This window comes from Coturnix japonica, chromosome 8 (assembly GCF_054131305.1).
Source record: "Coturnix japonica strain WE chromosome 8, WE-NBRP24, whole genome shotgun sequence".
NCBI lineage: Eukaryota > Metazoa > Chordata > Aves > Galliformes > Phasianidae > Coturnix > Coturnix japonica.
In genome coordinates, this window is record NC_140670.1 from 15,336,089 (window position 1) to 15,361,470 (window position 25,382).

Sequence of the window (25,382 nt, forward strand, 5' to 3'; positions counted from 1 at the left end):
ATTTTGCATAGAAGACTTCAGGAGATCTGTTCAGAAATCCTCTTCTGCACTACTGTGTTAAGGTGTGTGGTTTTGTTACCATACAGTCTTACAGAACTGGGCAACTGCGGAGGGAAGATCTTAAGAAGTGTTAATTAATCCAGTGTCTTACTTCAAAACTCTTTGAATTTACTTCTTTCTGGTTGACTTTTCTAAACTATGCGTCTCTTCCTTCCCACCTCGGTGTTGGAGGGAAGCTGTTGAGGTAATGGCTTCTTTGGGCTGCATGGCAGTTAGGACGAGGTGCTTCCAAATGGGCTGGCACTACTCTGGGCACTGGCTGCCCCTGGTACCACAGACTCCCCAGGCAACGCGCGTGCTGGGAGTATCATGATGCATGAGATCACTGGTTATTAATACGGTGTTTTCAATGTGAGTAAAGGTTTTATCTGGGGAGGGAAGTGTGTTTTGGCAATGAGCCCATACAAAGCAAATAGCATGGCCTTTGCGTCTCTGGTTATGACCTCATATCTCATTGTTTGTCTCCCAACAGAAGCCTTGTATTGTTTGATTATTCCACACAGTTCTCTTAGAATCTGGAGTCCCTAACAGGAGAGTTGCTTTCCTCCTGTAACTTGCAGATCATCTTGCAGGTTGAGGTGCATTTGACCAGGAAAGACTGTAGTGCAAGTTTTTAGATACTCACAGCTGTGCGTTTATTTGTATTGTAACCCACCTTTTATAATGGTTGCCGTGATAGAGATCTCTATGGGCTGTTTTTTAACAGCTTATCCAGTTTTTGAGATCCAACCAGGTACTTTGGATCCACTTAACTTCTTCAGGAAAGCCTCAACCTGGCTGCCCTATTTTTCCCTCTCCGCAGCTGTGTGGGATAGATTACATTTTTTCTCTATTATGAACAGAAGTCTGTCTGTCTGTAGGTTCGAACAGAAGACAGATTCCATCAGCCTGATGTCCTGCTTTGGGTCAGGGCAGTGGAGGTAACAGCTGAGCTACTATGGCTCTGCAGAAGCACCTGCAGGCAGGTGGGGACAAGCAGAGGAGGAGGGCTGCCTTCAGGCTATGACAGGACAGGGTTTCTGGCCCTCTGCTGTCACTGAACCATTCTCAGTTCAAAGCCTGTGGCTTTCTGCCATTTTTTTTAATTATTATTATTTTAATACAAAGAGAGATGCTCTTTGGAAAGATTTGGCTGACTGTCAAGCTTAAAATCAAATGGTTCAGATTAGATTAGTGTTCATGGCATTTCATTTGATTGTTTTAAAACAGAGACCATTATAATTTGATGGAATACTTGCAAGCATTGCTGCTCACAGTAGGGAATAAACTACCTTCATGCAGCATAAAACTGTTTCACCTCAGCAGCCTGCAATCTCACTTTTAGGTGTTTGGGCAGAACGTCTCCACTCCCCTTGTTGGCCTGAGCTGCTGACAGGAGCATTGAGTGCGTTTGTTTTTCTTTTTCCCTTGTATCTACTGGTCTGAGAAGTCAGTACAGCCATATACTCTTACTTCATTTTTAAGTGTTTTCTCTCTGAAAGAGAAGCAGTTAGCTGTTTGCTAGCTGAGGAATGCCAACCTTTTGGCTTCGAGCAATGGTGCTCCCCAGAAGCTTTGTCCTCTTTGGTGTCTTGCCTACAGACCATTTCTCTGAACTTCCCACGTACTCTGGGTGTTTTTTTTTCTAATGTGGTTCCAGGGAGCTAGCGGATGCTCTGGGCTTTGTGATTTGCAGATAGGAATTGTGCAATAGCAGAACGAAAGATAAGCAAGACCAGTGTGAGAATGTCACAGGAATCTGCCGTGCTGTCAGTTCCCTGCTCCACCCAGTAGGCAGAAGTAGCAGAAAGCCTTGTTATTAAGTTCTTCCTTTAAGCAGGAGACTGAAAAGTGGGTGTAAGCTTCAGCAGCAAACGCATCACAGACTTTTTCATCTGTGTCCTAGCACAGCAATCAGGACTGAGGAGAATGCCTGTGTAAAGGAAAGAATTTTCTTGTCCTATGTGCACTGTTAAAGTTCTTGTGGATAGAAATGAATGGAAATTAATATACCTTCTAGTGATGAGTCTGTTATCTTGGTGTGCAAGGAAAAATCTGCCCAGTATCTCCAGCGAGCTGTGAATCTCAGAGATGAGATATGCTCTAGAGGATGGCATCTCTGGCTTGGTGCTGAGGCAGCTGATGTCTGTCAGGGATGTTTACCTTTAAGATTGCTGTGCTGTTCACTCTTTGCTTCAACCAGCCTTATGGCTATTAGGTAATTAAAACCTTTTGTGTCCCTCTGTTTTATCGTCTCCAAGGTTGAGCTTAATCCAAGATGCAAAGTTGGATATTTTGGGGGGTCCGAACTGTAAATGATGGTCTTAATATTGATGAGGTCTGCATTGATTAAATCACATTTAACTGCAGAAATCAACCAATACTTACATAATTTCAGTTCCATGGAGAAAGCATTATCAAGCTTCTGGCTGTGGGAACTCTCCCTTGGGCTGACAACAGCCATGGGATCGGGGCAGGTGGCCCTGCTGGAAGGTGCTCTCCCCAAGTCTTTGGACCTGGGCTGGGAGCCCTCTCTCCCTAAGGAAGATGGTCACAACAGCTGGAGAGCTACCTGAATTGGAGGGAAGGTCTGGCACCTTTAATTTCCATTTTCAAGTTATATGTTCTTAATTTGTTCCATATTATAATATTTTTATTATGACATGGCAGTGTTTTTAGGGATCTAGTTAGCATTATTTAATCAGACTGGCTAGATTGATTTTGTACCTTGTTCCTGTGAATAGTGTTCTTCAGACAATAGATGGAACTTAAGTTCATTAAGTTTTCTGGGCTATCTGCCTTAGTTCATTGTGTCTCTAAGATAATGTTAGGAGTAATGAACCAAGAGCATCAGTTATGCTTTCGCAACTGGCACTCCTTGTCTCATATTTCTGTAGTAATTGAACTCAGCAGTGAGAATCGTATCTGTTTTGGAAGAACAGTGTTCTTGGGTCTGATAATGCCATTCTCTTTTACTTCAGCCTGTGTTTCCTGAGCTCATGCCAAGCTGACACTTGGACATACAGGAGCTACAGGTTTTTAATGTGATTTTTCATTTGTTTATTTTTGCAGTACAGGAACTGTATGGAGCTGCAGTTGTTGTGACCTAGCATTAAAATGCTACAGAAGACTAGGAAGCTCTATCACCAGTTCAGTAATAGGAATTTTCTGTGTCTTATTAAAACAGACATTTGGTATCCATGGATTCTTAATAGCATAACAATCTTAAAGTCTCTGCTGTGCCTTTGAAATAGGAGTTAGCTTCTTTCTGGCAGTAGCTGCACCAGCAGTGAAAGCAGAGTTATTTGAATAGTTGCTTTTTCTCCTTATATTTTTTCCTGCTTGTTTTTTATTATCCTTTTTGTGATTTGCTAAAGGAGCAGGCTGACTTTATTCCTGGGAACCTGGCAAAGGAATTCCTGTCTGCACAGATGCAAAAAGCTTGTGTGGTCACTGTGAGAGCCCCACCATTACAGCACTCTCCTAGTGATGACAGATGAAATACAAAGCTTCTCATCTCTTTCTGGTTCCAAGACTATGAAAATCCATAGGAAAAAAAGTGTTCAACTTGTAATAACTGAGATATCTTGGCTCAGACTTTTGTAGCCCATTTTGAGAGCAGAAACTTGTCTTGGGTTTGAAATCCACTGTTTACTCTCTGCTGCTCACACCTGTCCATCTGGCACGTGTTTTGGGTTGTATTTCCCATTCGTGCTGTGAAAAGACTTTTTGTGACTTAGTGCAGGGTCTGCTGCCTCAGCTCGTTCCTCACGGCGTCCTGCTCTGATCTCCTGCTACCGCACCTACTGCAAGAGCAGTGCTTTACAGAGATCCTTGCATTGCTGCCTGAAACTTACTTACCTCACACAGTTTGTTTGGCTTGTGATTCATTTACCAGATTGAGCAAAGAAAAGGGGATTGAGGCTGAAAATGCTTTCAAATGAGTCCTGTATACGTTCAGTGCTCAGGAATGTTGTGCGACTGGCGTGATAATGGTCTGTGTCTGCAGGCTTGCAAGCACATCTGAGTGTTTTGCATGGCATACTGGCAACCATGAAGAATGTTCATCTTCATCTCTGTATAGATGCTTGCCTGCCCTACAGCAACACAGAGCCTTCATTAATATTTGCAAAATGAGCTTAATGAAAGCACAAACAAAAAGGTTACTGGAAGGGAATGGATTGGACTGTTTTACACATTTGTGGATGTTGAGGGAATTCTTTGTGCTTTGATAGGAGATGAAAAAATTGTAACTGTGGGGAAGGTGAGAAATGTACCTCCACAGATACCCACTTCATCTTCATAAGGAGTTACTGAGTTATTTTGCAGATGCTTCAATTCTGCCTGTACCTGTTTTGTAGTGGCACTGTAGTGTGATCACTACTTCAGAACATGTGGAATAGACTTGTCTTATCCATCCTGGTCTTAATTGTTATACCCACTTTTCCAAAAGTGGGATAATCCTAAATCTTGTTGGTGAGGCACCAGGAAAATACTAAACAATCCTCAGTAATGAGGTGGAATGGTCTTGCAAGAAATAAAAATATTTTATCCTAAGTTTTTGTAGTTCCCATTTCTAGGGATTCCTTATAACAAATGCTGCTGCTGCTATTTTGTATTTTCTTTAAATTCTTGTTACATTTCCTGAAGGATGAGAAGTAGATGAGAGCATTTTACTGATTCATTTCAGTTCTTCAGAAGCACCGCTGCTTCTTGGAAGAGGCATCTTCTATTAACGTCAATTATATAGATAAACAATGTCTCTGGTTAAGAAAATGTGGAGAATGTCTTGTGAGCTGGTGAGGAGCTTTGTGTCCTCCTCATCTCCTGACATGAGGATCAGTGCAAAATCCCAACTCTAGCATCGACAGTTTATTAATGTTCATAATGTCATCCCACTACTTTATGAGCTGCTAGGAGATCATTAGAAACTTTTGACACTTAAGCATTGCAAAGGACACATGTGAAAACTGGCGTGGAATTCATGTAAATGTTTGTTTTTCTGTTCTCTCTTTAAATCTAACTTTCCTCTTAGCTCTCCCACCATACTTGCCCTCCTTGCTCTAACATTCTTTTCTTAGAATTCTGTTCTCCTTGTTTTAGTTTTTGGGTTTGGGTGCGGAAGGCTTCTTGTGTTTTGTGTTTTTTCTTTTCATTGTCTCAGAAGATTCTGTGTATTGTGGGAGGTGAGGCAACGCTGCTCTTGGCAGAACACCACAAAGCCAAGAGAGTAATTAAATGACGCAAGCCTTTGATTATTTTTCTCTCTCAAGCTTTCTGGCACGGCTGGGCATTCCAATTGCAAAAGGAGGACCAGGAGGAGAAACTTCTAAAGACTGCATGCAGAACTAGAGGAACTGTATCGGAGACTTCTTGCTGCTCTGAAGTTCTGGAGTTGCTGCTTTTTTTCCTGTGAGGATAATGCCACTTTCATCACCCAACACAGAAGTAACTGAAACGGAGCTGCAAAGGTTTCATTTTGGTTTTGGTTTCTCTGCTCTCTCGCTAATTGGATTGTTCCCATCTTCAATAGGAGGATTATAAAAGAATTAGTGAAGCTGTTTTCCTGGGTGGGTAGCAGGGGGAAGGTAGCCGGTGGGTTTTTTTCCTCTGGTTTCGACTTCCCTAATCTGCCCTTTGTTCCCTGAAGCCACTGCCCACTTAGAAAAAGGAGCAACAGTGTAACAGATGAGCTTGTAAGATCATGGATTCCTTCCATTTTGCAAACTTCGTGGCTGCTTGTAAAGGAGGCTTTTGCATACATAAGCATGGAATGAATAGTATCCTGGGCTGGGTTTAAAAGAAGCAAACAACTGCTATCCTGAAGAAAGGAGCAATTCCATTTAAACTGTAACGTGCAAAAGGTTGGATGTTATTCCAGTTTTGAATTTTGGTGAAATAAAGGAAAGATCCAATCAAGTAAAATACTCTGGCAGCCAAAACCTGTTCTACAGCTCAAACTGGAAGATGTCTTGGAAAAGAAGTTACTTTTCTGTGGGTCGAGGGAACGTCCAGGGGATGTTTACTCCACGAAATACAACTTCGATAGCACCCAGTAAAGGTCTGAGCAACGAACCGGGGCAGAACAGCTGCTTCCTGAACAGCGCTCTGCAGGTGAGAACACAGAATGTAAACTGTTTCTGCCACCTCTTTGTGTCGGTTGTGATACTTTCTTTGGCTGTGATGTGCAACAAATGCAGTCAGGGCTGGCATCGGAATTTGTAAGTTTCAGTTTTTCTTGGTGCTTTGACACTTGGATCCTTTCTGTCTGTGTATGAACTGGTGAGCTGTCAACCAAAGACAAGAATGTGTAGTAGTATGTTGCATTAAATCTTCTAATCTAAATTATGTCTACTCCTTAAAGTAAATTAATTATTTTTGATGATCCAATCCAGGTCAATGGTAGATAACATCTGTACAAACTCCTTTTTATGCAGTCCAATTTTCTTTTTTACTGCCAATTTGCAGTGTAGATGCTGGAGTACTTACCTTTGATCTAGAAGAAACAGTTCTCCTGTGTCAGAATGCAGTGGGGTGGCTGCTATACTTGCATTCTCACTGTTTACATATTTGGGGCACCTGTTTGAGTTTCAGCCCTCAGTCTCATTCCCATTGTGTAACTTGTCTGGGTAGCACAGGCTGTGCCACTGCAGTTTTTGGGTTGTTTTTTGTAGGCACAATTAGCTTTTCAGGTAGCTTAAGGCTTTGAGATATCCTGGTGATGCAAGTAATATAAATGAAAACTTCAGTGACTCTCCATAGTCTCAGCTTGCCAGGAAGTACAGGACTAGGTTTGAAGGTAACCAAGTCAAGAAAATTGCAGTTTTTGGTGATGTGTTAACTGCTGCTGTTGAGCTGCACAGTGCTGTCACTGGCTGCCTCCTGATCCCAAGTTATCGAGCCCAGGTCAGGTCGAAGTAAAGCCCAGTGCCAGCTGTGTGTTGAATAGGGATGTAGAAGTATGTGACCTGGCCTTCAGTGCGCTTCAGAAATTGGTTTCTTCTGTGTGAGAATACCAGAAGTACTTGTAGCCAAAGCTTATTATTTACTACCATTATTATTTAAAAAACAGGATCTTAATAATTTTATAGTATTATACATCTCTTTTGTCTTATTTTTTTAATCAGTGTTAGTGTAAGAGACTCTTGACTGTTTGTTTTTCTTTACTTTTAGGTATTTCTATAAACATTCAAGAGATAAGCTCCAAAGGCAATTACACTGACAAACTGAACTAGTTCCTAAATGCATTTTTTCTTTTTGTGAAGCCTGCAGTAGCTGTTCAGGAATGTTGTATGTAATCAGATGCTTCAAAGACTTACGTTGCCTTCCAGGCTCTTAAGTACAGGGAGAGTTTGAGTGAAAACATAACCCTAACAATTCTGAGGGTCTGGCAAACTTTACAGATCAAATATGCCCTGAAAGTGTTATTTTTGTAGATCAGTTCTAGGTAGTATTTAGGTGCTGTGATCTTGTTAACAAATAGTTACAGATAATTTACATTTCTTGAAAACAGTACAATTTTTATTATTATTATTTTATAATTTTTTTTTCAGAATTGTTTTCCTAGTTAGTTGCTCAGGACAAATTAATTGGTGAGATGTTTGGTCCCTGTGTTGGTGCTAACAAAGTGTTCAGTCAGTCACATGCCAGCCCTGAGCCATTGCGTTCTGCCTGGAGCCTGGCACAGTGCAATTCAGGTCAGGGCTGCTCTCACTGCCTCCTGACTGGGGGTAGAGCTTGCAGAAAAGGCCGCTTACTGCTCATGGAAACAACCAGCAACAAGCATGAGGAGCTGCCTGTGAAACACCTCGGGTCAGTGCTGGCACTGTTGAGCAGATGAGAATATATGTGGTTGCCCAGGTTTGGTAGTAAAACATAACCCAAAGCTTGGTGCTGTTCCAGCCAACTTTGCCTTGTGCTGTTGCTGTGATCATCACCTCAGTAACCTGTCCTGAAAGAAAAGAATAACTGTCCACACTGGTTAGGGTTAGAAATCTGCCAGTCAGTGTGTGAAAGCACTTCCTAATGACAGGATTTGGGCATGGGACATTTTGGCAGTTCATTGTTTTGACGTTCAGGAACATGTTAATGCACACGCTGCTGGTGTTCCATTTCTGACTTTCGCCCTTCCTACTCAGTGTTGAGGCTGAAATGGGATGCAAGGAGCTGACCTGGACATCTCAAGGTTGTTACGGCCCTGCACAGCTTTGCAGCATGGTACTGCTGCACAAAGTAATGTGGTTTTGGTCCAAAGCAGGTGAAAAGGATTTGAGAGTAGCATCCTGCTGTAGTTTTATGCATATAAGTGATACAGTTCTTGAGAAAGAGAAATGAAGATGTCGGCTTGCAGTTAGCTAGAAGACGCACTATTGAAAACGATGTTCATTAGCATTAATGTACTATTAGAGTTGTTTAGTGTGTGCAACTCCATTCAAAGCTTTATGCAGTATTTTATTCTCTGTATTAATAATATCAGCTGTGCTCCTCTTTGTGTTTCAGGTTCTTTGGCACCTTGACATTTTTCGCCGCAGCTTCCGACAAATCTCAACGCACAAATGTATGGGAGATTCTTGCATCTTCTGTGCTCTCAAGGTAAAAGTTGGAAAATAATTCTTCTAAAGTAAAAGATACATCTCCAGTATTTTTATGTCTAATTAAACTTGCATCTGGAAATTGGTGAGAGCAAAGGTAAATCTGATTAGGTGCAGCATGCAGCTGTCATAGTGCTGGTGTGGAAAATGCTGTCGGTAAGTCGCAGTTAAGACTCTGTCATCAGTGGACTGCAGATCATTGCAAGCCTCCATGTTTGAAATATCACTTCAGACAGTAAAGTACTGTTATCTTTTTTTATTTTCCTAAACTGTCACTTGGCTTATAAATATTTTACCGCAGACAGACAGTATGTTTTTCAGAATTCACCCTTCCTTCAGAGCTTCTTTAAATGTCAGCATGAAAAGCTTTTCTGTTCCAAACTGTTGATTATATAAGGCTAAAAGGTATTTTCTACTGTAAATATTGATGTCTGCATTAAATGGCTCAATTCTTTTTGGTCTCTGATTTAGAAAATATCAATTCTGTTTTTAGATGCAGGTAAAATATCTATCCATGATGCTGCCTAGACAGTAAGGTCTAAATGCTAGTTGTTGTTCAAAGTACTGTTACATACTTGAGTAAACTGTACAATCCTACATCTCAGTTTGTATTTACCCATTATTTCCTATTGCTTCTGTTTTGGATTTTTTGTGTGTGTATTTGTGTCCTCCTTTTTGAATTCTTCTGCAAACCTGTTGCTGCCTCAGTAGCCTGGTGGGAGAAATTGTCACAAGCAAAACATAATGAAAACCCTAGCTTTAATGTTCCTGAGCAGTGATTTTTCTTTCAGAAATGACTACATCATTTTCTTTGATCTTAAATGAGTTGTTAAATCTTAGTGAATATTTCAATTTTTTGTGGGAGATTTTTTTGTACTATGAATTCCGTTCACAGTGATAAAAAGGAGAGACAGCATGTCAGATGGCAAAATTGGGAGTGCATGGTTTGAGCTCAGATCATATGAAGTTCACAGGCAGTATTTATGGTGTATTAGCAGTCTTGCTTCTGGTGAATCATTTTTAGAGGTACTCTGGTCAAGATATCCTCAAAATCAGCTTTCTAGGGAGTTTTTAGGATGTTCTGGATGGCTTTTCCATTGCAAAAGAACAGTGAAGAGGAAACTTTTAAAGCATGAAAGATAAGTTTTATTTCCTTTTGAAGAAGAATCTGTATCAACACCTGCTGAAATGGTGAGAGGGATATTTACAGCAGTGTTTTCAGAAGAGGATATTTTAGTATGTTAAGAGAAGGATAGCACATCCAAAGTCAGAAATACAGCTGTGCAAGCAAAGAAAAGATGAAATACTGAGTTTCCCTATAGAGAAATGACAAAACTTAGTGTTGATTGGGTTTGAGTTCATGAAATTCAGTGCTATAAATGATTCAAAGCTGATTCCCTCCAGTACTGCCAAGTGATTGCTAGCGTTCTTTGGTAAGTAAGGGCAGAAAGAACAGGATTTGGGAAATAATAATGAATAAAAGTTTTTGTTGTTCTTATGTTTAACAAAGCAGCAAGATATTGCAGAGTTACAAGGAGTTCAGGTTCCTCCATTTGGCTGAAAGTACAGTGGACTCTGCGGCAGATCTGGTTTGTTTTAATATAAAGACAGCGGCTGATGTCTTGTTTGGAATGAGAGTACTGAGAAAGTGGGGAAAAAAAATAAAACTCCATGAAAGAGGAGAAGATATATTTTTATGTAGCTGTTACAGAAGGGTGAACAGAGCTCTGGAACAAGCTGCACAGAGAGGCTGTAGGGTCTCCTGCTCTGGAGATATTCAGAACCCACCTGGACACTTTCCTGTGTAACCTGCACTATGGAGCCTGCTTTAGCAGAGGAGTTGGTCTTGATCTCCAGAGGACCCTTTCAACCCCTGTAATTGTGTGAACTGTGGACAAAGATGCATCTGGAATACCAGAACCAGCGTTAGAAGAGGAAAGTGCTACAGTAAGACTGCAGGGTGGTAGAATCTCTGGAATATATGTATTAAAAGCAGACATTGGGTCAAGTAGTGTTTAGTTTTGTTGATATGATTCTTGCTTTTGATGTCTTGCTGAAGTGTGCAGCATGCCATTGTAAGCTTCTAAGTGCTAGAGTGGTTGAATTCACTAATTGTGTGCCTGCAGCCATATAGTTATTTCTAAATTATGCAGCCTTACAAAAACGTGCTGTTCTCTCTTCTTGCTCTCAGGTATCTTCCAGGATTTTTTTTGTTTGCTTCCTTTCCATTCTTCTTAACAATGCCATGTTCAGCCATAAGGTGTTTCAACCTTAAGTTTCCAGCATTGTGCCAGATCCTGGAAGATCTTTTGCGCACTCACTGTATAGTTCTTGAATCTGACTATGTGCAGAATTACCGTAGCTCAGAAAATTCAATATACAATGAAAAATACTCAAGAAATGCATCGCGAAGTAAAGAATTGTATGGAAAACTATTTCTGCCTCTGTGCAGTAACTAGTACTTGACAAAGTAAATAAACAAATTCCAGCTGGCTTTAACCCAAACCAAAGTGTTAATATTGTCTCTAGCCACAGACTGTTCTGCATAGGAAATATCAATGTTTTACACAAGTCTGTTCTACAGCCTTCAGACAGCTTACATACATTTATTGTAAAGCTGTTCAAGAGAAAAAGAAAGTAGAAATCTGCTTGTTAAAAATCAGAACTGCTTTAGTCCCACTTTCTTTAAGTTCATTAACTTAACAATATCTCACAGTTTTGTTATTCTTTGAATGACGTCACGACAAGTTTCCACCTTTATTAAATGGTTTAAAATGTTGAAGTTCATTCATAAGTACTTCAAAGATTTCCCTGATTTTCATGGTGCTACCGATTCAAATATTATACAGATATATAAAATTCTAAGTCAAATTGGGGATGTACACCTCCTCCCACCCTCAAACCAAAAAGCCCCTCACAGACATCAGAAACAAATCAGAAGGTTATCTTGCATGCAACTGGAGAAGCAGGGCTCCTACACGAACAGGGTATGTATGAGGGATAATCTCATACTATGGAGATGACTGCATTCATCTTCATGAGCTCCTTAAGCAAGGCAGTACGAGGGAGGGGAAAATCAAAGCTATTTTAAAATATATGCTTGTTCTCTGCTGCCCTCTGGATCAGTGTTTCTCAAACTGCTCTTTTTTTTTCTGAAGGAGTTGGGGCTGTCTGGCACATGGTATGTGAAAACTTGTACATGACAAATGTGATAATGTACTTAATATGCACTTATCACTGCAGGCATCACCAGGTGTGAATTGTGTCCCAGTGCAGCCAGATCGTCCCTTCCCATCGTTGCTTATCCTTTTCCTCTGCTCTGGTTTTCTTGTCTGCGCTGGAAGCCTGTAACCGTTGTCCTGCCAGGGTGTTGCCAGCTTAGCCTGTAGGTCTTTGACATCCTCTTTCTCTTGAATCTTGCCTTAGGCTTTGCTAAGATGAGGGAGAAGATATGGCTGGATCCAGTGGGAAGTCAAGAATTTGGAGCTGTATACCATGCGAAAGTCTCCTGTTAGGGTCTGGGGAGAGGTAATTAGCTTTGCATGCTGCCAGGTGGACCTGCCCGAGATTCTGCCCAGACTGAGTGAGGATGGGGCAGGATGTGTTTGCTTTTCTCCAAAGCATGCCAGCATGTTCTGCTTCCAGCCTAGCCTGGGAAAGGGGCAGTACCTGTGGAAGAGAGTGTCTATCCCACCCCTTCTCTCCAGCTTGACTTGGCAGGGTACTTGCTGTGTTGGGCAGAGAGGGTTCACGCTCTTTCCCAAATTTGAACAGTTGCTTTAAGGGGAGCATTCTCTTCCTGATGACTCTAGAGGAAGATAATCTCCACTAGGCTAAATTTAGCCTTTGAAAAACACCGAAGTAGTTATTTTTTCACACATGCTTGGCTTGCTGCAACTGTTTCTAGGGATTCTGATGTCATGCACAGCATTTACTGTAAACGCTCAGCTATCTCCATAAATATTATTTATAATTCTAAACTTTATTTATGGAAAGAACAATCACAGGACAGTGATGTGTCATATCGGATATCAAATTGCATCTTAGTTTTGTGCCACGCTGCAGATATCCGTTTCATAAGTTCTTAGTTTTAAAACTTGCTGAGCTACCTGGCTATGTTTGTGGATTAATTACAGACATAAGTTCTTCGTCCATTTTGAAGGAACATTGCATCAAGAGCTGTAAAAAGACAAGGGGGAGCTGCAGTCTCTGTACTGGAATTCCAAACACTGTTCCTTAAGATTTTATAGCATTTTAAAATGTTTAGAGTTTGTGATTTTTTTGGTGCAGTAGGTATCTTTGTCATGATGCCGTTTGCCCACTCTAACATTGTAACAGCCTTTTGATTTATCGTTAATGTTCAAGTCTACTTTATTCTGTTATGTTTTCCCTTTTTGTAGAGTATGACTTTGCTTTGGTGTGTGTTTATCACAGCTGGAAGGGGGCAGGAAGGGGGAAATCCGTTCACTGTGCTGAGCGTGCCACAGAGAGTTTGTTCTTCTTCCAGGGATTGTACTGGAAGCTCTATAGTGCCAGGATATCGGACAGGGTGTTTTCTGTAGTTTGCAAAGAAGAATACTCTATTGATTGATAAATTCCAACAGGGTTGTACTTTTCTGTGATTTTGTCATGTGCAACAAAAGCAGGAAGAATGTGAATTTTCTGTGTAGACTGTTGTTTTCTAAGGTGAAAACTGGGAACAATTGAGTGTTAGGATGCTTAAAGAAATGGAATGGCCGTAATTCATGGTTCTGATTAGGTACCTGTTAAAAATGTAGGGACTTCTTATGGAACGTTTGTAACATGGTTAAGACGTTAAGTGAAAGAGTCAGAGTACAATGTATTAAATATATATAAATCTGTCTTGTTAACTCCCAGACAAAAGTAGTTAACTCAGGAAACTGTTCTTGCTGCTAATAAGCTGGTAGTTGAAGCTTCCAATAAATGATTGCCTTTTTACTTGATTTTGTTAGTAGCCAGTTTATGACTTGGTAATCCATTTTGGAAGGTGACATATTAGTGTTTAAGGTACAGCATGAATAGAAATATAGATCAGGCTGTAAAATAAAGGACTAACTGGAAGTCTAGGTTGTTTATTACCAGATGTGGTATTACTTGCATTAGTGAAGCCAAATAGAACATGAGGAAATGTGAGAGAGAAATGTGAGCTAATGGAAATATGGTAGATGGAAATTGAGGAGAATGGATGGCAGAAACCGGAATTTAGCGGCCAGAATTTTTCTTGATTTTTTTTATATGTTGGTGTACTGAGCAGGAGGCTGCATCAGGAGAGTTTTTGCTAAAAGGCAAACTTCAAACACAGAGAATACTAAAGCGTTTTGGAGTTAACAAATTGAAACATGTTAAAACATCTTTCTGTGAAAGAAATCTCCTGGTGCTGGATCTGCAGTGCTGTCTCCATTGAGAAGGAACTTCTGCACAGTGCTGGAGGAGAGTAATTGATTCTCAGAATGCTGCCCAGAACAGAACTCAAATTTATAGTGCACAGTCACTGGTCTGATTCAATAGTTATTGCCAGGTCTAAGCTTGTTCCATCAGTCTGGACAGATACACATTGGAGATGTCAGTGTATCTCAAGGAAATTGAATACTTCTTTCCTAAGGAAACAGTGAATTGCAGGCACCATTAGAGATCATTTGGAGCAGATCTTTTAGAGAAGGGTGGGAGAATTCAGTTATTTCAGCTTCACAGTCTTGAAAATAAAAGTCCTAGGACATCAATCACAGAACTACCTCAAAGAATAGCGACTGTCTTACACTCTAACCAAATGAAGCATGAGTCATTTTTATGATAATGCATGTGAATTTTGGAAATCTGAAGAAGAAAGCCAGGTTTTAACTGGAGTAATTTCTTAATAAGGTTTCTTTGTCTCAAACTGTAAGTTGGTCGCTGTTGAAGCTTCAGAAAGTTTGTACCTGTTCCCACACTTGCCAAACTGGAGGAGATTATTCTGGGAGAGCACTGACACAAGAACCCCTTGTTCTGACAGATGTCAAAAGCTCAGACCTGTAGTAGAAATAACAAGAAGCTTCCAGTTAGAAACTAAGAAAAAGCCAATTGAATGGTAATAAACCAAATGAGACCCTGGAACAGATTGCCTGGAGTGGTTAAGGAATTTCCAGTTTTGGATGCCTCTGAGCAAGTTGGCCTGAGACCAGCTATGTGAAGAATATAGCTGATCCTGACACGGTACTTGGGCAGGGAGCAGATGCAACTTGATTGGCTTCAGCAATTTATTTCTGTTATATCCTGCTTATGCTTTTTAATTCAGCTGTCTGTGTTACCATTTCCAGACCTTTGAAGATCTGTAGAGAGAAAGAGGTGGGTCTCTTTTGTTTTTTTAGATAGAGCTCAGGAATGCAGCGTTACTAAAACGTGCATCTTGTCTGAAAAATCCTGTGTTTATATTCTTCTGTATTGGCTCTTTCCAACATTCCAATAACAAATCATTAGTACAGAATTCCAAGTCCTGTTGTTGATTCAATATTAGGAATTACTTCTGTTTTATGTTAAACCTAGATATACTTATATCTATGTGCAATAATACATTTTTCAGTTCTGCTACTTTGATTTGAGGTACTGAAAAGTGGTAAAATAGTTAAGACTTTTCTTGTTCAGGAGGCTTTTAGTAGTGTCTTTTCATACTGTGGTTTTTAAGGATACTCTCAACTGTATTGGAATGTGGTCATTGTGGGACAACATCAGCACTGTGAATACACTAATGAGGTTTTCACTGTCAGGTGAAGAGGCTTTTGAAGGAGAGCAGAGTTTGAATGTTTCATGTATGAAGCTCCCATTAAGCACTTGGAGAAAAGATGTCCTGAAAACTCCTGGAGCAGGACCAGCAGTGCTTTCCTGGTCTGTGCCCAGCTGGCTTTTAGACCTGCATGGGAATCATATGTAAGTGATAACAGTGTAACTCAAGGGCAAGATCTGAAATTAAGGAGTGAGATCCAACTTAAATAACTCAAAACAATGAAACAAGTGCCGCACCTGTCCAAGTCTGAGAGACAAGAAAGACCTGCTCTGAAGGAAAGGTGAGCAAAGAATGTGTCTTGAAAAACAAGGAGAAGGGGAAACAACTCCCCCATCTCGCTCTGCACTCCTGAAAGAAAAGAAAAACTGCAAAATAATCTTAAAAAAAAAAACAAAAAAAAAACAGCCAGCAACAACTCTGGGTTCAAAGTGCATCTGACTCAATTTCAGGCGATTTTTGGGGCTTCCTACAGGACACAAGTAGTGTGGTTCAAAGTACCTTGAACTGCACCGAGTGATGACACTGTAATGTTTGATCTTTAAGATTAAGACACTCAGTTATTCATTGTTTTTAAGATGTTTTAATCTTCATAATTTAAAGACGACTGTACCACTGTGTTTTATGCCTTTCCAAATATTGAAAAACATTCTGTCTAGTACTGGGGTCTTTTGCTGCTTAATTTTACATAATAAAATTATTTGATATTCTTTAATGCTACTAGGTGATTTTTAAGGTTATGGTAACTGTGATTTCATAATTACTGGCTGTAAAAGGGTTTCTTGTTTTGCTTTTGTTCTTTGCCTTTAATCATGAAGGCTGCAATTATTTTGTGATACCAAAAATAAATAAATAAATAAAAAATTGATGGAGGGTCTTCTGGAAAACTCAGAGAGCTGCTTATAATCATCAGGGATCACCTTTTTGTTCCTGAACCTTTCTATGCTAACTACTATGGATGTTATAGGTAAAAGTGAATTATGCTTTTTCCTAAAATCTGGTTGTTTGGCTTCTGCTTTCAGCTCCTAAGGAGCTTATGCTGATTCTCCCCCTGCCAAAAGTGCAGTCATTTCTGAGCTCCTAGGGGCAAACCATGAGCTGTCCATCAGTTCCCTGTTGCTCAGTTGCCTGCTTAGCCACTAGACAAGTGCTTCAGTTTCCAGATCTATAAAGTAAAACCAGTGATAACCAGAATGAACATGTTTCTGAAGCACGGTCACGAATACTTCCAAGGTGCTCTTAAATCCCTTAAAAGGAAGAGCTTAACTAGGGTGGAATTGTTTTTCATTGATGTAGTTTTTTGATGTCTGCTGTAGTGAGATAAATCTACTAATGCAATGAGAAACTTGCTCTGTTGTCAGTGGGACAGAAAATGGAATCAGGATTGTTAAGGACAGGCTTGGATATTCTTTCAGTTTTTATATGTGTATGTGCAAGGCAGCTGAGGAATGGTGTTGTCTCTAACTCATGGGATGTGAGACTTTAATTGCCTCACAGCCTTTTCTTTTTTACAACTTTCTTTGTTATTATTTGATATTTTAATAAGTGTGGTATTAGAAGAGCTACTGTCTTCAGCATGGTGGGCCCTCATCCATCAATAAACACTGGAAACATTACCAAGATAAAAATAGAAGTGAAGAGAGATGCATGTTTTATGTCTGCATTAGATAATCTGTCAGCATTATAAATTCTACTATTTCCATAGCCAAGAATGAAGCAGACACTGAGACTTGTTTGTGTGGCTGTGCAGTGACTGGAATGTTCTGCATTTTTTCAGCTTACTTGAAGCAGCTGAGTTTAGCAGACGTCCCAGTTTACCTGTTCATTTCCAGATAAGAAGCAAAGAAGACCGGTTATAGGAGATAAAGATTCAAGTTATTTATTTTCAACATATATTCATTCTAAGTATGCTGGAGAGAAACTTTCAGTAATTACGGGGAGAAGTAACACAGGAATGAATGCTGGTACAGGTTCTTATTATGGGTTGGAAAGATAATCAAGCCAATAAACCACTTTGAAGCTAACATTCTCTTGTACTTGTCTAGAATGCAGAAAAGCCAAGTAGTTAACAACTGAAGATGTTTTAATTGCAGTAAGAACAGGCTTTTTGTGTGATCTTTAAGAAAGTTGTGTGGAAAGTTTTGGAGGCAAATAAAATCATGGGATCAACTCTGGTGAAGATGCTCATTTGTCATAAAAATTAGAGTAAGAATAGTTTGAAAATAAGGGCTAGAATTTTTCATTTGCTGAGGATCCTACATACCATATTATTCTGTTTTTTGTAGGAGGGCACAGTGAAAATTCAATAACAGTTCAGAAAATGTTTTAGAGATTATGCACATACAATAAAAGTTGGAGCTTATTCAGTTGAGAATATCTGTTGAACTTTCATGCATATAACTCGTGCTTTCAATGATAATGCTTTTTATAGATCTACTTGTTGCAAGTCATTACCCAGATGAACTGTGAGATATACAGGTGTGAAAATAACAGGTGTCTGAAAGCAAGTGAACAGCTGGCCATAGATGGGAGCTGCTGTTCATGTAATGAATTTTCCTCTCCTTATGCTGACACAGTCATCATTTGTTTCTTACCTACTTTGGCTTAAAGTAAATAAGTTCCTGAAAGATTGTAGACGACACACTGTGGGCTAAAATGTTAGGAAAGCCTTGGCTGAAAGAGGAAAGAAAAAAAGCATGTGTAAGAAGAATGCTGTTGATGTGAAGTTAAAAAGTCAAGTTGGGAAAATAGGAGTAAAAAGTGAAGAAGTTTTGGTGTCGATTGTATTTGTTTCAGGAATCAAAATTGGAGGAAGGCCTAAGGAGGATGATTTTCATGCAGGAAAGCTAGCCCTGGGGGGCTCCCAGTCCTGCCGTTTTTGCCTTTATGTTCTTTGAAAGGAAAGGAAGGAAAGCAGCAGGAAGATAGATAACAGTTTCAAAGGAGAAGCCCCTGGAATTTTTTATTGTAGTCCCTTTACAGTACAAATATATTTATCGCTTGATCAATGTGAATTAAAAGCTTCTTGTTTGTTTTCAGGCAACCTAGTGGCTGTGTGTTTGAACATATAGTGGTTAAACTTTTTGTTTATTTGTTTTCTTACCAGGGTATCTTCAACCAGTTTCAATGTAGCAGTGAAAAGGTGCTGCCTTCAGATGCCCTGCGCACAGCTCTTGCAAAGACATTTCAGGATGAGCAGCGGTTCCAGCTGGGTATTATGGATGATGCTGCTGAATGTTTTGTGAGTATGACTGAAAGAAGATCAGAGGGTATAGATGCAAACTCCCCCACAACACAGTCAGCCCCCATCCCCAATTGCAATAGACCTTGTGTCCTCAAAAAGACAGAAGTCACAAAGCTTGGAGTGTCCAGTGGGAGAACCAACATTTGTTTTAATCACTGATGATTTTGAAGTGTATACATCAATATTACATACTTAAATTTCAACTTCACACATATTCTGCTTGTGGACTCAAGTATCTGTTCAATAGGAATTGCTTTTGTGATTAAAAAAATTCTTTCCATGCTTTTCAAAATTCTGATACATGGTTTGATGCAAAAACCTCACAAATGTAATGTTCTCAATCAAAGAAGGCAATTGAGTTTACTCGTCTGCAAACACTTAGAATAGGTCATTAGAGCAAAGGCTTTGTCAGCGCTAGCAAAATTGTCAGTTGGAAATGCTTCCCTATCTGCTTCTGTAGCCTTTATATAGATAAAGATATTGGTGAAGATCTGCCATTTCCTGCCTTGTCCCTCCTCTTAAGCTTTCTGAAGAAAAGTTGCATCAAATAAGTAAAGTTTATTCAGGTAGTACTAAAAGGAGCAATGTGCATTGAAAAAATGCTCTGTATGATACTGTGGCCAGGACCCTTGACTTCTCTTGTTCTTTCTCCACACACACACACACACACACACACATATATATATAAAATAATTTTATTTATTAGTTTTCCCTCTGTTTCATAGAATGTAGATTATTTATCGTATTTTGAAACACTTGTGTAGCATAGAAAATGATTTAGGGTTACTTGGTGCTGATGAGAACTTAGTAGCAACCAGTGTAAAATTGTGGAGCTGTTCTGTCTGTTACTTTTGGTTAAATCCATGGACTTCTGACTACTGGACAGAGTGATCAGTAACAAATCTTCGGCTGTACCAGTAAAAAAAATGAATAGTTATTTGGTATGGCATTTAAAAATCAGATGTGCCATTTTCTTTTACATCTGAAACAACTTGATACTTTTTCACTCTTTCTTGTTTGGACTAGGAAAATCTGTTAATGCGAATTCACTTCCACATTGCGGATGAGACAAAGGAAGATATTTGCACTGCACCACATTGTGTTTCACATCAGAAGTTTGCAATGACCTTGTTTGAACAGGTGAGGTGATGCATGTTTTATACAAATCAGCACTTCTCAACTTCATGTTTTAATGTGAAAACATGTAGCTCTGGATCACCAAAATATATATATACACATTACTTTCCCTTTTTCTTTCTTTTTAGTGTGTTTGTACCAGCTGTGGTGCCACCTCTGACCCATTACCTTTCATCCAGATGGTACATTATATCTCCACAACATCACTTTGGTGAGTTCAATTTTATTTCTTTTTTTAACGGAATAGGACTTCTCTTATTTATGCTAACACTGCCATTTGATCTCTTCCTGCACAATGTGTCAAGAGCCTTCTGAATAGCAGCATTCTCTTGCAGTTTTACTGCTCCATCCAGTTTGGTGTCATCCCTAACGTTGATAAGGGTGGGGCTGTGATTCATTATGCAAGTTGCTAATGGAAATGTTAAATAGTGTCAGCCTCAGAGGAGCACCACTGGTAACTGACTACTGGCTCTGCTTTGATTCTCTGAGTATGAAGTTCCAGCTAGGTTTTAGTCCACACTGTATTCACACAATGGCTTGGGTTCAAAGGGACCTTGACGATTACCCAGTTCCACCCTCCTGTGTTAGGTAGGGTTGCCAATTGCTAAATCAGGTACTAGATCGGTTCACCCAGGGCCCCATTCAACCTGGCCTTGAACATGTTTGAGGAGCTGCATTTACAGCTTATCTGGGTAACCTGGTCCAGTGCCTCACCACCCTCTGAGTAAAAAATGTACCCCTGACATCTAAATCTCCCCCCTTTTATTTTAAATCTGCCCCCCCCACCCCCCTTGTCCTATCTCTATTAAACCTTGTAAAAAAGTTTGTCTCCTTCCTGCTTAAAAGCTTCTGACAGTTGTGATTCACCTTCTTATCATTCCTATGACAAGGTGATTTCCAAGGGGATATTTGGTCCATTATCTCCCCAGGTAGTAGAGCAAGATTGACCAGTCTTAATTCCTTGATTACTCTTTCTTGTTAATGCTAAAGATGGGTGTAACACTTGGTCTTTCTAGTTGTTGGTTGCCATGACCTTTCATTAAAAGGGTTGCTGCTCTAGCTCTGTTACAGTTCTACTGAATGAACTGTAGTGAAAGGAATCTGATTTTTCTTATCCTTGCTGCTCAAGGATACCTACCATAGCATACTAGAGGCAAGACTGTTGTTTGTTTCTGTCTTGAAGTTTTGACTGGGATGATAAACTTCTGTTTGTTGTCCTGAGTGAGAGGCGTGGCCCCTAAAGGTTGTCTTGAAAACTGTTAGTTGAGTAATGTAAAGCTGGGCTTTGTTCCTCCTTGTGGCTGCTAACTGCCATTTATTAGAAGAGCAGCAAAATAGTCATGTAAACTGTATTCAATACTTTATATAAAAGATCTCAATAATGTTGAGTTGCATGTTATCTAAAAAAAATAAATGTCCAAGAGTAGTATGTTTATTTACCTCTTACAACATGTTAAGCTTGAGACAAGTTTGACCATTAATATTCTTGTGTACTTATTGTTACTTTTCTTTTAACAAGGACATTGAAATCAATTGAATACTGTGCTATTTTTCACCTGTAGTTTCTTCATTAAGGGTGTACTTTACTCTGCTACTTCATTAATGTGGCTGCTAAAGGGGAGCATTTTTAATCTTATGTTTTCTCTGTACTGCAACCTTAAATATAAAAAATATTGCGCAATTTAAGGTTCTCAGTTTCTCAGGGAAATGCTCTTAATGTGTTTTGTGTTTTTAAATTTTTGTTAAAATTTGTTTCCTTTATGCTAAAGCAACCAAGCTATTTGTATGTTGGAGAGACGTGAGAAACCCACTCCAGATATGTTTGGAGAGCTACTACAGAATGCCAGCACTATGGGAGACCTGAGAAATTGTCCGGTTAGTATGTTTAGTTTCCTCCTGAGCAGGGCAGACAGGACAGAAGGGTTGACAGATTACACTGGAATGTATTTTTTAGCTCATGAGCACTTTTCAAGATTTAGTTCAAAGGAATGTTAAGGAAAAGGTTAGATGAGATTTTTCTTTGCATTTGAATTCAGTACTTCTGAGTTATTTAATGAAGAAAAGGAAGGAACTGCTGATGCTGAGAGCCTCCTTGACTAGAGAGATAAGTGTTGAGAACAGGTGTGGGTTGAATGGAAAATAAGGAATGAGTATTTTTAGAAAGTTAGAATCCACAGAAAAGGTGATGGAAGGTAATAAATTGGAAATGTTTACATTGCCCACAGGGAAGGGGTGCAGTTAGAGTGTCTATTGTATGTCTGGTGTTAAGCATTGCTGAAGATTGTTGAAGCCTTCAATGCCAACATATGAAGCAGCAATTATTCTTATTTTTATTATTTATTTCTTATTTCTATGAAGAAATTTTTCAGAACTTATCAAAAGAAACAGAAGTGAAAGAGAATGTGGAGACTTTTATCTTTTAATGGGAGATCTGCTTATTGGCAGTGGTTTTAGGCTTTTTAGAAGGAATGTTTGAGAAATTCATCGAGTTTCTCCGGTGATTTTTTTCCTATGAAAGCACTTTGTTACCATCTGTAATAAAAGCATGAGAAAAGATGTACTTATTTCTTAAAGAATCTTCCCTGTAGTACCATATTGTGGCACAGGTAGTAGAACTTTTGCACCTGTTACTGTAATTGCATGTAGAAGGTCAGTTGTTTTGCCTTGATAATCCTCCATTCAGCTTCCCTCACAACCTTTCAGTTGGAATAAGTTTTACTATTGATACTGTACCTGCATCATATAGCCGGAATCTTGGTCAGAGGGGGAAAGAAAAGAACAACCTCTACTTATTGTCAGAGGTATTTCCAGTGGTGAGAGCTTGTAGGATGGCTGGTATATCTGCAAGAGCTATGTCAAAGGCAAGAACCATCACAGAAAATCTGTTTCACATTTCTGACTGACGTATACTATTTGGGGTATGAGAGATGCTGACCAGAAAATGTGTGGTGGTTTGCATTTAACTGGTATATAACCTTTTAAAAACAATTACTGTCTATGCTAAGTTCATAATCATAGGCTGTAGTTCTTAAAATTGTTGCTGCTTAAAAATGTTTACTGCTATGCAGTAAAAATGGAACAATCTGACTGAATTATCAGTGCACATATCCATTAGCTTAAGAAAAATACAAATGGTTTTATGCAAATGTAACTTTTTCCCCTTCAAATCATAAGGCTTCAATTTGGTTCTAAAACAAGTTCCATATCTTTTTCTACCTTTTGAGTGCATTCAGATCCAGGGCTTTAAATAAGCGTGTAAGAGCCATCATCAAGCTACTTTAAATATTGATTAATACTTTGGGCAGGGAATAACTGCATAATTGTTGCATTGCGTAATGCTGCTGTTCAGTGCCTTGTGAGCCTGAAGTTTAGCAGTACAGGCTCTAGCAGGAATGGTGTGTGTGTCCATTCCATTCTATGACTCCCTCCCCACCAGCCTTCTGTAGCTTTTAACTTTGAAACATTCACTTTTAGTCTCCATTCAAATAATAAATTTCTTTTTTTCAGGAGGGGATATTGGTGAATATGTGGTTTTACTTACCTGAGTAAAGGAAATGAAGATATTGATGTTTTAAGCATCGAGAAAAGTCTTAAGATATTTAATAAATAAAACATGATTATTTAGTTAGGAAGGATAATGCTTTTCTTTATCAAGATGAGCTGGTTTGTAACTGTGAAATAAACAGCTGGGTGAAATTGTTTGCCAGTTCTTGCTGGCCCCGTCTTAGTTGATTTGGGAAGTGTTTCTTATTGATGTTTAGCTAAGGCTGGACTACTAGACGTTTCACTTGCACGACTTGTCAGTATTTCATATTATTCCTGTCTTGCAAAAAGTGCTCGTGATAGCTAGGAGAAGTGAAGATGATGAGTATTTGAGGGCAAGAGTTGTTTTTTCTTTCACTTTTTGGTGAGATAATCCACAGAATTGCTTGTACTTTGAATGTCTGTTGCAAAATGTGTATGTAGTAATCCTTGATGTAAAAGTATGACATATACATGTAAGCATCAGAATCTTCTAACTTTCTATCTGGAATCAAATCAAAAAATAAATAAAGCCCACAGCCACACATGCACTTGGTTAACTTTCTAAGCTGTTGTTAGGAAGGAGCTCCTTATGATTTTTTTCTGGACTTGTAGTGTCAGAAATGATAATATTCAATTCTGAAACTCTTCCCCATAGAGATGAGAAAGTGTTCTCATTATGAACATGCTTTTTTTCTGGGTTCTTATTTGTGAGGAGCACATGTGATGCGCCCCAGGGGGGGAAGTGAGTGCTCTAATGAGACTGCATCAAAGTTGTCCTGAAAATAAAAAAAGATAATGCTCTGCTTGCTGGAATTACAGTGGTAATATCTTAATTCAGATGGTGGGTTTTTTCCATGATGCTTTAAAGATGCCTACAATTCCAACAGATAATGGATCAGAAGAACCAGTGAGAAATGTGTTAACTTCAAAAGCAAGCTTATCTTTGACAAGTGCTCTGACTAGAGAGTGGGGGAAATGGCTGATAGATAAGTAGTGATAGCTGTATTAAAATGGAAAAAAGGAAAACAAAACAAGAAATAATCAGTAAAGATCAGCCATGGCAACTGTGCTTTTGAAATCTGCACTTGTTAATGCCTAGCACTAACATTACAATAAACAGATTTATTTTCAGTATTTTGTTTTATTTAAATTTTCAGAGTAACTGTGGAGAAAAGATACGTATTCGGCGTGTGCTGATGAACTCTCCACAGATCATCACCATTGGCCTGGTTTGGGACTCAGACCACTCTGATCTGGCTGAGGATGTTATTCACAGCCTGGGCACTTGCCTTAAACTGGGAGATGTGAGTATTTCATATGACATCTGATCTGAAAGTAATGCCTGCTGTTTTGAATTTTGGCTCATGATGTCAGAGGCAGACATGAGTGGTATGACAGTAGAGGTTGAACTTTCCTGTTGATATTCTGTTACATTTTGTTGCTGTGTGACAGATGGCAGCAGAGAATTAGTCTGACACAATAGTGTCTGATATGGAAATGGACGTAGAGCAAAGGCATATCACTGAATTCCTCCGTGCAACAAAGATGGCACCCAGTGGGTAGCACCCATTCATCAGTGCTTGCTGAGTATTTATGGTGACCAAACAGTGGATGTGAGCACAGTAAGGCAGTGGCAAAACAGTGACAGTGGGTCACCTCCTCTGGTGCACATTTTTAGGAGAGCAGAGTGAAGGCTTCTCTTCATCACTGGAGGAAATGCATAGCTAATGATGGTGACTGTGTTGTAAAATAGTGCTTTGTAGCTGAGAATTTGCCATATCAGAGTGTTACCGTTTTCTTTGCATTTGTTATAGATTTCATGGGAATAGGTGGGAAACATTACTTTCAGAGGGACCTATGCATTTCAGTTACCTCAAAATGCACAACTTTTCTCATAATAATTCATAGTAATGGATTGAATAAAATAAAAAGTTGCTACCTTTACCTTCTTAGCTTCTATAAATAGAGAGCGTATCCAAAGATCTGATCTGTTTCCAAATGCTTCTCAAAAACTACAAAAGTACCCTCAAAGTTTCATATCGCAACTTTACAAAATTATTGTGTATGGTTC

General features: G+C 39.3%; 1 protein-coding gene across 14 annotated transcripts in view; it reads left to right on the top strand.

The window, feature by feature from the left end:
* USP54 (ubiquitin specific peptidase 54) overlaps window positions 1-25,382 on the top strand; it is an 89,849-nt gene that overhangs the window by 37,303 nt on the left and 27,164 nt on the right. For 13 of the 14 annotated variants that reach the window (XR_014948613.1, XR_014948615.1, XR_014948612.1 and 10 more), the window contains exons 2-8: window positions 5,313-6,153; window positions 8,539-8,631; window positions 18,512-18,646; window positions 19,676-19,789; window positions 19,915-19,997; window positions 21,556-21,661; window positions 24,469-24,615. Coding sequence is in view for 10 of the 14 variants with exons in the window: in XM_015866495.3 (XP_015721981.2) it covers window positions 6,007-6,153; window positions 8,539-8,631; window positions 18,512-18,646; window positions 19,676-19,789; window positions 19,915-19,997; window positions 21,556-21,661; window positions 24,469-24,615 (825 nt within the window). In the remaining 4 variants the exon portion in view is untranslated. The remainder of the gene's footprint in view (window positions 1-5,312; window positions 6,154-8,538; window positions 8,632-18,511; window positions 18,647-19,675; window positions 19,790-19,914; window positions 19,998-21,555; window positions 21,662-24,468; window positions 24,616-25,382) is intronic. The other variant, XM_085554392.1, reaches the window with a different exon arrangement.